The sequence below is a fragment of the Crinia signifera genome, chromosome 6, assembly GCF_055691185.1.
Source record: "Crinia signifera chromosome 6, ASM5569118v1, whole genome shotgun sequence".
Lineage (NCBI taxonomy): Eukaryota > Metazoa > Chordata > Amphibia > Anura > Myobatrachidae > Crinia > Crinia signifera.
In genome coordinates, this window is record NC_139222.1 from 15,473,946 (window position 1) to 15,486,137 (window position 12,192).

General features: G+C 53.0%; 3 protein-coding genes across 7 annotated transcripts in view; 1 reads left to right on the top strand and 2 right to left on the bottom strand.

Annotated features, from left to right (window-relative positions):
* Positions 1–10,312, bottom strand: part of LOC146010018 (uncharacterized) — a 67,403-nt gene extending 57,091 nt beyond the window's left edge. Inside the window, exons 1-5 of one of the 5 annotated variants that reach the window (XM_083150800.1) lie at positions 9,914–10,312; positions 9,366–9,445; positions 7,141–7,252; positions 5,936–6,015; positions 1,259–1,370 (exon numbers count right to left, since the gene is read on the bottom strand). In XM_083150800.1, the coding sequence (XP_083006926.1) occupies positions 1,259–1,370; positions 5,936–6,015; positions 7,141–7,252; positions 9,366–9,445; positions 9,914–10,292 (763 nt within the window). In that variant the 5' untranslated portion in view covers positions 10,293–10,312. Of the gene's footprint in view, positions 1–1,258; positions 1,371–5,935; positions 6,016–7,140; positions 7,253–9,365; positions 9,446–9,728 lie in introns of all 5 variants that reach the window. The other 4 variants (XM_083150799.1, XM_083150801.1, XM_083150802.1 and 1 more) reach the window with 4 other exon arrangements.
* The window catches only part of LOC146010024 (uncharacterized), a 437,588-nt gene that overhangs the window by 125,601 nt on the left and 299,795 nt on the right, over positions 1–12,192 (bottom strand). The gene's annotated exons all lie outside the window — the stretch shown is intronic.
* Positions 9,890–12,192, top strand: part of LOC146009525 (uncharacterized) — a 75,309-nt gene continuing 73,006 nt past the window's right edge. The window contains exon 1 of the mRNA XM_083149968.1: positions 9,890–10,641. Within this exon, the coding sequence (XP_083006094.1) occupies positions 10,618–10,641 (24 nt within the window). The 5' untranslated portion in view covers positions 9,890–10,617. The remainder of the gene's footprint in view (positions 10,642–12,192) is intronic.

A 12,192-nucleotide genomic window follows, 5' to 3' on the forward strand; every position in this document is an offset into this window, starting at 1 on the left:
GCGGGATAAGAGATTAGGGCAGTGACAGAGGAACGGGCGGGATAAGAGATTAGGGCAGTGACAGAGGAACGGGCGGGATAAGAGATTAGGGCAGTGACAGAGGAACGGGCGGGATAAGAGATTAGGGCAGTGACAGAGGAACGGGCGGGATAAGAGATTAGGGCAGTGACAGAGGAACGGGCGGGATAAGAGATTAGGGCAGTGACAGAGGAACGGGCGGGATAAGAGATTAGGGCAGTGACAGAGGAGGGGGCGGGATAAGAGATTAGGGCAGTGACAGAGGAGGGGGCGGGATAAGAGATTAGGGCAGTGACAGAGGAGGGGGCGGGATAAGAGATTAGGGCAGTGACAGAGGAGGGGGCGGGATAAGAGATTAGGGCAGTGACAGAGGAGGGGGCGGGATAAGAGATTAGGGCAGTGACAGAGGAGGGGGCGGGATAAGAGATTAGGGCAGTGACAGAGGAGGGGGCGGGATAAGAGATTAGGGCAGTGACAGAGGAGGGGGCGGGATAAGAGATTAGGGCAGTGACAGAGGAGGGGGCGGGATAAGAGATTAGGGCAGTGACAGAGGAGGGGGCGGGATAAGAGATTAGGGCAGTGACAGAGGAGGGGGCGGGATAAGAGATTAGGGCAGTGACAGAGGAGGGGGCGGGATAAGAGATTAGGGCAGTGACAGAGGAGGGGGCGGGATAAGAGATTAGGGCAGTGACAGAGGAGGGGGCGGGATAAGAGATTAGGGCAGTGACAGAGGAGGGGGCGGGATAAGAGATTAGGGCAGTGACAGAGGAGGGGGCGGGATAAGAGATTAGGGCAGTGACAGAGGAGGGGGCGGGATAAGAGATTAGGGCAGTGACAGAGGAGGGGGCGGGATAAGAGATTAGGGCAGTGACAGAGGAGGGGGCGGGATAAGAGATTAGGGCAGTGACAGAGGAGGGGGCGGGATAAGAGATTAGGGCAGTGACAGAGGAGGGGGCGGGATAAGAGATTAGGGCAGTGACAGAGGAGGGGGCGGGATAAGAGATTAGGGCAGTGACAGAGGAGGGGGCGGGATAAGAGATTAGGGCAGTGACAGAGGAGGGGGCGGGATAAGAGACTGATGTAGTGACTGCACATATGCAGCTCTTTGTATACGTAGGGGCAGATGTACTAAGCCTTGGAGAGCAACCAATCAGCTCCTGTCATTTATCAAACACATCCCATAACGTGGCAGCTAGGATCTGATTGGCTGGTACTATACCACGCCCCTTATATTACTCACCTGTGCTGATACCTGTAGGGATCTCCTCCTCCTTACATGGCTGATCTCCCCTCACATACGTCTCCTCTTCTCCTTCTAGGTTCTCCTCTTTAATATCAGTCAGAGCTTCCTCCTATTACCCCACAATACAATGAGATACAGGAGTAATGGTCAGTAATGCAGAATACACAGAAGTCTATCAGTAAGACGCACACAGCCGCTGTACAGCAGGAAGTCACTGGTGTGTGATGGGAGCTAATCTCTATCTATGTGATACATGTGCAATGACATGTATGATCTGTGCACATAACACGGGTCTATGTTACACATAATTACTATGTACAGGCTTTAGTAAAGGGGACATTGGTTTGCAGATTGGGGAAGAGATGGTATTTCCCTGTGTCTGGTTATTACTTAGGCCTAGGTCCTACCTGCTGCCACCCTCGGTCCTATCCCAGCTACAGCACTGGGGATCACATGCCTGTGTTCCCCTGTGGTAGACACCTGCCCCGGGGAGTGCTGTCACCTCGGGGATTATATTCCCCCGGAGTACGGCCATCGGCGTGGAGGACCTACATGACCGCCATATATCCATCAGCGTGATTCCTTGTAAGGGGACCAGTGGCAGTTTTACTACCGGACCTTCCATCATCCACCACCAACAGACCCCGGGGATCCTGACTCTCTGATATGTGATGTCGGGTGGAATATATTACTGACACAGGGACCCCCTCACCTCCCAGTCAGGTCCTGTGTCAGTGATAGAGATAAGAGTGATGTCACTGTGACGCTCCCAGACCCCCTCACCTCCCCGGTCAGGTCCCTGTGTCAGTAATAGAGATAACAGTGATGTCACTGTGACGCTCCCAGACCCCCTCACCTCCCCAGTCAGGTCCATGTGTCAGTAATAGATATAAGAGTGACGTCACTGTGACGCTCCCAGACCCCCTCACCTCCCCAGTCAGGTCCATGTGTCAGTAATAGAGATAAGAGTGACGTCACTGTGACGCTCCCAGACCCCCTCACCTCCCCGGTCAGGTCCCTGTGTCAGTAATAGAGATAAGAGTGATGTCACTGTGATGCTCCCAGACCCCCCTCACCTCCCCGGTCAGGTCCCTGTGTCAGTAATAGAGATAACAGTGATGTCACTGTGATGCTCCCAAACCCCCTCACCTCCCCAGTCAGGTCCCTGTGTCAGTAATAGAGATAAGAGTGATGTCACTGTGATGCTCCCAGACACCCTCACCTCCCCAGTCAGGTCCCTGTGTCAGTAATAGAGATAAGAGTGACGTCACTGTGATGCTCCAGACCCCCTCACCTCCCCAGTCAGCTCCCTGTGTCAGTAATAGAGATAACAGTGACATCACTGTGACGCTCCCAGATCCCCTCACCTCTTCAGTCAGCTCCCTGTGTCAGTAATAGCGATAAGAGTGATGTCACTGTGACGCTCCCAGACCCCCTCACCTCCCCGGTCAGGTCCCTGTGTCAGTAATAGAGATAAGAGTGGTGTCACTGTGACGCTCCCAGACCCCCTCACCTCCCCGGTCAGGTCCCTGTGTCAATAATAGAGATAACAGTGATGTCACTGTGACGCTCCCAGACCCCCTCACCTCCCCAGTTAGGTCCCTGTGTCAGTAATAGAGATAAGAGTGATGTCACTGTGACACTTCCAGACCCCCTCACCTCCCCAGTCAGGTCCTTGTGTCAGTAATAGAGATAAGAGTGATGTCACTGTGACGCTCCCAGACCCCCTCACCTCCCCAGTCAGGTCCCTGTGTCAGTAATAGCGATAAGAGTGATGTCACTGTGACGCTCCCAGACCCCCTCACCTCCCCGGTCAGGTCCCTGTGTCAGTAATAGAGACAAGAGTGATGTCACTGTGACACTCCCAGACCCCCTCACCTCCCCGGTCAGGTCCCTGTGTCACTAATAGAGATAAGAGTGATGTCACTGTGACGCTCCCAGACCCCTCACCTCCCCGGTCAGGTCCCTGTGTCAGTAATAGAGACAAGAGTGATGTCACTGTGACACTCCCAGACCCCCTCACCTCCCCAGTCAGGTCCCTGTGTCAGTAATAGAGGTAAGAGTGATGTCACTGTGACGCTCCCAGACAGGTCCCTGTGTCAGTAATAGAGATAACAGTGATGTCACTGTGACGCTCCCAGACCCCCTCACCTCCCCAGTCAGGTCCCTGTGTCAGTAATAGAGGTAAGAGTGATGTCACTGTGACGCTCCCAGACAGGTCCCTGTGTCAGTAATAGAGATAACAGTGATGTCACTGTGACGCTCCCAGACCCCCTCACCTCCCCAGTCAGGTCCCTGTGTTAGTAATAGAGATAAGAGTGACGTCACTGTGACGCTCCCAGACCCCCTCACCTCCACAGTCAGCTCCCTGTGTCAGTAATAGAGATAAGAGTGATGTCACTGTGACGCTCCCAGACCCCCTCACCTCCCCGGTCAGGTCCCTGTGTCAGTAATAGAGATAAGAGTGACGTCACTGTGACGCTCCCAGACCCCTCACCTCCCCAGTCAGGTCCCTGTGTCAGTAATAGAGATAAGAGTGATGTCACTGTGACGCTCCCAGACCCCCTCACCTCCCCAGTCAGGTCCCTGTGTCAGTAATAGAGATAACAGTGATGTCACTGTGACGCTCCCAGACCCCCTCACCTCCCCGGTCAGGTCCTGTGTCAGTAATAGAGATAACAGTGACGTCACTGTGATGCTACCAGACCCCCTCACCTCTCCGGTCAGGTCCCTGTGTCAGTAATAGAGATAACAGTGATGTCACTGTGATGCTCCCAGACCCCCTCACCTCCCCGGTCAGGTCCCTGTGTCAGTAATAGAGATAACACTGACGTCACTGTGACGCTCCCAGACCACCTCACCTCCCCAGTCAGGTCCCTGTGTCAGTGATAGAGATAAGAGTGATGTCACTGTGACGCTCCCAGACCCCCTCACCTCCCCAGTCAGATCCCTGTGTCAGTGATAGAGATAAGAGTGATGTCACTGTGACGCTCCCAGACCCCCTCACCTCCCCGGTCAGGTCCCTGTGTCAGTAATAGAGATAACAGTGATGTCACTGTGACGCTCCCAGACCCCCTCACCTCCCCGGTCAGGTCCCTGTGTCAGTAATAGAGATAACAGTGATGTCACTGTGACGCTCCCAGACCCCCTCACCTCCCCAGTCAGATCCCTGTGTCAGTAATAGAGATAAGAGTGATGTCACTGTGACGCTCCCAGACCCCCTCACCTCCCCAGTCAGGTCCCTGTGTCAATAATAGAGATAACAGTGATGTCACTGTGATGCTCCCAGACCCCCTCACCTCCCCGGTCAGGTCCCTGTGTCAATAATAGAGATAACAGTGATGTCACTGTGACGCTCCCAGACCCCCTCACCTCCCCGGTCAGGTCCCTGTGTCAGTAATAGAGATAAGAGTGATGTCACTGTGACGCTCCCAGACCCCCTCACCTCCCCAGTCAGGTACCTGTGACAGTAATAGAGATAACAGTGATGTCACTGTGACGCTCCCAGACCCCCTCACCTCCCCAGTCAGGTACCTGTGACAGTAATAGAGATAACAGTGATGTCACTGTGACGCTCCCAGACCCCCTCACCTCCCCAGTCAGGTCCCTGTGTCAGTAATAGAGATAAGAGTGACATCACTGTGACGCTCCCAGACCCCCTCACCTCCCCGGTCAGGTCCCTGTGTCAGTAATAGAGATAAGAGTGATGTCACTGTGACGCTCCCAGACCCCCTCACCTCCCCAGTCAGGTACCTGTGACAGTAATAGAGATAACAGTGATGTCACTGTGACGCTCCCAGACCCCCTCACCTCCCCGGTCAGGTCCCTGTGTCAGTAATAGAGATAAGAGTGATGTCACTGTGACGCTCCCAGACCCCCTCACCTCCCCAGTCAGGTCCCTGTGTTAGTAATAGAGATAAGAGTGATGTCACTGTGACGCTCCCAGACCCCCTCACCTCCCCGGTCAGGTCCCTGTGTCAGTAATAGAGATAAGAGTGATGTCACTGTGACGCTCCCAGACCCCCTCACCTCCCCGGTCAGGTCCCTGTGTCAGTAATAGAGACAAGAGTGATGTCACTGTGACACTCCCAGACCCCCTCACCTCCCCAGTCAGGTCCCTGTGTAAGTAATGGAGATAAGAGTGACGTCATTGTGACGCTCCCAGACCCCCTCATCTCCCCGGTCAGGTCCCTATGTCAGTATTAGAGATAAGAGTAATGTCACTGTGACACTCCCAGACCCCCTCACCTCCCCAGTCAGGTCCCTGTGTCAGTAATAGAGACAAGAGTGGTCACTGTGACACTCCCAGACCCCCTCACCTCCCCGGTCAGGTCCCTGTGTCACTAATAGAGATAGGAGTGATGCCACTGTGACGCTCCGAGACCCCCTCACCTCCCCAGTCAGGTCCCTGTGTCAGTAATAGGGATAAGAGTGATGTCACTGTGACGCTCCCAGACTCCCTCACCTCCCCAGTCAGGTCCCTGTGTCAGTAATAGAGATAAGAGTGATGTCACTGTGACGCTCCCAGACCACCTCACCTCCCCGGTCAGGTCCCTGTGTCAGTAATAGAGACAAGAGTGATGTCACTGTGACGCTCCCAGACTCCCTCACCTCCCCGGTCAGGTCCCTGTGTCAGTAATAGAGATAAGAGTGGAGTCACATGTGACCTCTGACCTTGTATATTAGAGTTTCCATGATGGCGTCTCTACAGTCCTCTGTATAACGTCTTGTGCGCGTCTCGCAGCGTAATCCCTCTGCCAATAGGGGAGAATAAACACACATGTAAACGGAAGCAAAAGAACGGAGCCGTAGCACAATGTGCATAAAGTGACAATAAGCAGCACAAAGTCCCCTAATACCGGGAACACGACCCCCCCACGCTGCATTCTGTAGTAGGGTAGAGGGACTATGGCCGGCGCTAGCGTCCAGTGAGGATGTAATAATACCACAGATACCCCCATTAGGATTAATAATGTATGTACCAATAATTCGAGATTAGGGCAGTGACAGCGGAGGGGGCGGGATAAGAGATTAGGGCAGTGACAGCGGAGGGGGCGGGATAAGAGATTAGGGCAGTGACAGAGGAGGGGGCGGGATAAGAGATTAGGGCAGTGACAGAGGAGGGGGCGGGATAAGAGATTAGGGCAGTGACAGAGGAGGGGGCGGGATAAGAGATTAGGGCAGTGACAGAGGAGGGGGCGGGATAAGAGATTAGGGCAGTGACAGAGGAGGGGGCGGGATAAGAGATTAGGGCAGTGACAGAGGAGGGGGCGGGATAAGAGATTAGGGCAGTGACAGAGGAGGGGGCGGGATAAGAGATTAGGGCAGTGACAGAGGAGGGGGCGGGATAAGAGATTAGGGCAGTGACAGAGGAGGGGGCAGGATAAGAGATTAGGGCAGAGACAGAGGAGGGGGCGGGATAAGAGATTAGGGCAGAGACAGAGGAGGGGGCGGGATAAGAGATTAGGGCAGTGACAGAGGAGGGGGCGGGATAAGAGATTAGGGCAGTGACAGAGGAGGGGGCAGAATAAGATATTAAGGCAGTGACAGAGGAGGGGGCGGGATAAGAGATTAGGGCAGTGACAGGAGGGGGCGGGATAAGAGATTAGGGCAGTGACAGAGGAGGGGGCGGGATAAGAGATTAGGGCAGTGACAGAGGAGGGGGCGGGATAAGAGATTAGGGCAGTGACAGAGGAGGGGGCGGGATAAGAGACTGATGTAGTGACTGAACATATGCATCTCTTTTGTATACGTAGGGGCAGATGTACTAAGCCTTGGAGAGCAACCAATCAGCTCCTGTCATTTATCAAACACAGCCCATAACATGGCAGCTAGGAGCTGATTGGCTGGTACTATACCACTCCCCTTATATTACTCACCTGTGCTGATACCTGTAGGGATCTCCTCCTCCTTACACGGCTGATCTCCCCTCACATACGTCTCCTCTTCTCCTTCTAGGTTCTCCTCTTTAATATCAGTCAGAGCTTCCTCCTATTACCCCACAATACAATGAGATACAGGAGTAATGGTCAGTAATGCAGAATACACAGAAGTCTATCAGGAAGACGCACACAGCCGCTGTACAGCAGGAAGTCACTGGTGTGTGATGGGAGCTAATCTCTATCTATGTGATACATGTATGATCTGTGCACATAACACGGGTCTATGTTACACATAATTACTATGTACAGGCTTTAGTAAAGGGGACATTGGTTTGCAGATTGGGGAAGAGATGGTATTTCCCTGTGTCTGGTTATTACTTAGGCCTAGGTCCTACCTGCTGCCACCCTCGGTCCTATCCCAGCTACAGCACTGGGGATCACATGCCTGTGTTTCCCTGTGGTAGACACCTGCCCCGGGGAGAGCTGTCACCTCGGGGATTATATTCCCCCGGAGTACGGCCATCGGCGTGGAGGACCTACATGACCGCCATATATCCATCAGGGTGATTCCTTGTAAGGGGATCAGTGGCAGTTTTACTACCGGACCTTCCATCATCCACCACCAACAGACCCCGGGGATCCTGACTCTCTGATATGTGATGTCGGATGGAGTATATTACTGACACAGGGACCCCCTCTCCTCCCCGGTCAGGTCCCTGTGTCAGTAATAGAGATAACAGTGATGTCACTGTGACGCTCCCAGACCCCCTCACCTCCCCGGTCAGGTCCCTGTGTCAGTAATAGAGATAACAGTGATGTCACTGTGACGCTCCCAGACCCCCTCACCTCCTCAGTCAGGTCCCTGTGTCAGTAATAGATATAATAGTGATGTCACTGTGACGCTCCCTGACCCCCTCACCTCCCCGGTCAGGTCCCTGTGTTAGTAATAGAGATAAGAGTGACGTCACTGTGTTGCTCCCAGACCCCCTCACCTCCCCAGTCAGGTCCCTGTGTTAGTAATAGAGATAAGAGTGACGTCACTGTGACGCTCCCAGACCCCCTCACCTCCCCAGTCAGCTCCCTGTGTCAGTAATAGAGATAACAGTGATGTCACTGTGATGCTCCCAGACCCCCTCACCTCCCCAGTCAGGTCCCTGTGTCAGTAATAGAGATAACAGTGATGTCACTGTGTTGCTCCCAGACCCCCTCACCTCCCCAGTCAGGTCCCTGTGTTAGTAATAGAGATAAGAGTGACGTCACTGTGACGCTCCCAGACCCCCTCACCTCCCCAGTCAGCTCCCTGTGTCAGTAATAGAGATAACAGTGACATCACTGTGACGCTCCCAGACCCCCTCACCTCCCCAGTCAGTCCCTGTGTCAGTAATAGCGATAAGAGTGATGTCACTGTGACGCTCCCAGACCCCCTCACCTCCCCGGTCAGGTCCCTGTGTCAGTAATAGAGACAAGAGTGATGTCACTGTGACACTCCCAGACCCCCTCACCTCCCCAGTCAGGTCCCTGTGTCAGTAATAGAGATAAGAGTGGTGTCACTGTGATGCTCCCAGACCCCCTCACCTCCCCGGTCAGGTCCCTGTGTCAATAATAGAGATAACAGTGATGTCACTGTGACGCTCCCAGACCCCCTCACCTCCCCAGTCAGGTCCCTGTGTCAGTAATAGAGATAAGAGTGATGTCACTGTGACGCTCCCAGACCCCCTCACCTCCCCAGTCAGGTCCATGTGTCAGTAATGGAGATAAGAGTGACGTCACTGTGACGCTCCCAGACCCCCTCACCTCCCCAGTCAGGTCCCTGTGTCAGTAATAGAGATAGGAGTGATGCCACTGTGACGCTCCCAGACCCCCTCACCTCCCCAGTCAGGTCCCTGTGTCAGTAATAGGGATAAGAGTGATGTCACTGTGACGCTCCCAGACCCCCTCACCTCCCCAGTCAGGTCCCTGTGTCAGTAATAGAGATAAGAGTGATGTCACTGTGACGCTCCCAGACCCCCTCACCTCCCCGGTCAGGTCCCTGTGTCAGTAATAGAGACAAGAGTGATGTCACTGTGACGCTCCCAGACTCCCTCACCTCCCCGGTCAGGTCCCTGTGTCAGTAATAGAGATAAGAGTGATGTCACTGTGACGCTCCCAGACCCCCTCACCTCCCCGGTCAGGTCCCTGTGTCAGTAATAGAGATAAGAGTGATGTCACATGTGACCTCTGACCTTGTATATTACCGCTTCCATGATGGCGTCTCTACAGTCCTCTGTATAACGTCTTGTGCGCGTCTCGCAGCGTAATCCCTCTGCCAATAGGGGAGAATAAACACACATGTAAACGGAAGGAAAAGAACGGAGCCGTAGCACAATGTGCATAAAGTGACAATAAGCAGCACAAAGTCCCCTAATACCGGGAACACGACCCCCCCACGCTGCATTCTGTAGTAGGGTAGAGGGACTATGGCCGGCGCTAGCGTCCAGTGAGGATGTGATAATACCACAGATACCCCCATTAGGATTAATAATGTATGTACCAATAATTTGCGAAAATTACAGGACGTAAATGTAAACAAGTTATTATATACAAACTAGGTGTGGAGACCCTTCCTCAGGCGCGCCCGTTATATTCCGGGGTATTTATACCATTCACAAGCTCCTGATTGGTCAAAGGATTTAATTAGAAGAATCCCAAAACATCGGTGGTACCATCGATGGTGGAAAGTCATATAGTTCACCACATCGATGGTGTAAGTCTCTGGCACCGGACATCATACCATCGATGATGGAGGACAAGTCCCTACCTCCCCCCAGGAAGGTAGGGACTGGGGGGAGGTGTAATCTGTAATAGGGACTGTGCGGGCTCCTTCTTCCCATCCACCGCACCCAGACCATCCTCATCCTCACCCCCAGTGCCGCCTCTCCCCCCGCCGGCAGCCGCTCCCCGGGGCTCTGACCCACACACACTGGGCCCCGCCGCCGCCGCTGCTTTCCTCTGCCGGAGAATACAGGAAAAGTAACCGGAAGTGACGACAAAGATGGACGACTACAGCCAGAGTGCAGTTTCAAGGCTTCTGCCTGTATAGTAGGAAACCAAAGGCCGCTTCCCCTGTAAAGTAGAATACACAACATGCTTCTCTGTATATTAGTCGCCATGACTACGGCTGGAGTAACTGCTGGTGCAGGAAAGAGACGGAAAGGCTATGGAAGAAAAATCTCTTCCTGAGCGTGGACCGCACCCGGAAGTGTGGTGGAACGCACAGACCGGAAATCGGGAAGTACGTTTTGATTGGCTGGTGTACGGGGCTGACTACACCTCTTGCTCCACCCCTCTATTAAGTCTACAGCGCTGCTGCGTTTCAGAGACTCTGACCACGACAAAAGCAGGTAATGGCGCCTATTAAACAGGGGGAGCAGTATATAGGGCCCTATTATACAGTGGAGCAGCCTGTGGTGTGTCCTGCTGTAAAGGAGGAGCAGCATGTGGTGTGTCCCACTACGCAAGGTTAGCAGGCATAGCAGCATGTAGTTTCCTACTACTACACAGGGGAGCGGCTTATGGTGTTCCAACTATGCAGGGTGACCAGCCTGTGGTGACCTACTATACAGGGGGAGTGACCTCTGGTGTCCTACTATACGGATGGTGTAATGGTTAGAATTTCTGCCTCACAGTGCTAAGGTCATGGGTTCGATCCCCACCATGGCCCTAACTGTGCGGAGTTTGTATATTCTCCCTGTACTTGTGTGGGTTTCCTCTGGGTAATCCGGTTTCCTCCCACTATCCAAAAATATACTGGTAGGGCTATTTGACACACACTCCGGCTCACTCCGGTTTTGTCCATCTAATAAGGAATTTGTCAGAAAGAGTGAACCAATATAACCCCCGTGTGTTACCAGCCCAGAGATCTGACCAGTCTCCTCCCCACACTCACTGGTGTATTTCATACATCAGGATCCATCAGCCCCTATTATACTGGTCTCCTGCAGGTGGGGCCAGTAACAGGAATACCCCAGAGAGATGTCCCCGTCCTCTGTATTCCCAGGATAGTCACATATATATCATGTCCTCAGTCACTGCGTGTCTCCTACAGATGGGCCCAGTAACAGATATACCCCAGAGAGATGTCCCCGTCCTCTCTATTCCCAGGATAATCACATATATACCATGTCCTCAGTCACTGTGTGTCTCTTACAGATGGGCCCAGTAACAGAGATACCCCAGAAAGATGTCCTCTGTATTCGCAGGATAATCACATATATATACCATTTCCTCAGTCACTGTGTGTCTCCTACAGATGGGGCCAGTAACAGGAATACCCCAGAGAGATGTCCCCATCCTCTGTATTCCCAGGATAATCACATATATACCATGTCCTCAGTCACTGCATGTCTCCTACAGATGGGCCCAGTAACAGAGATACCCCAGAGAGATGTCCCCGTCCTCTGTATTCCCAGGATAATCACATATATACCATGTCCTCAGTCACTGCGTGTCTCCTACAGATGGGCCCAGTAACAGAGATACCCCAGAGAGATGTCCCCGTCCTCTGTATTCCCAGGATAATCACATATATACCATTTCCTCAGTCACTGTGTGTCTCCTACAGATGGGGCCAGTAACAGGAATACCCCAGAGAGATGTCCCCATCCTCTGTATTCCCAGGATAATCACATATATACCATGTCCTCAGTCACTGTGTGTCTCCTACAGATGGGCCCAGTAACAGAAATACCCCAGAAAGATGTCCCCGTCCTCTGTATTCGCAGGATAATCACATATATATACCATTTCCTCAGTCACTGTGTGTCTCCTACAGATGGGGCCAGTAACAGGAATACCCCAGAGAGATGTCCCCGTCCTCTGTATTCCCAGGATAATCACATATATACCACTAGGTGATTCATCGCGCCCTACGGGCGCTCTTCACACCGTCGTAAGGGGCTGCGCCCCCTTAATTTGTGAACGTTTGTATATGAGAAATATGGTTAGAATTGTATGAAAGATGCCCTGTATTGTAACTTAGGTGTCCGCGAATCGCGGGAGGGGGGGTCGCGG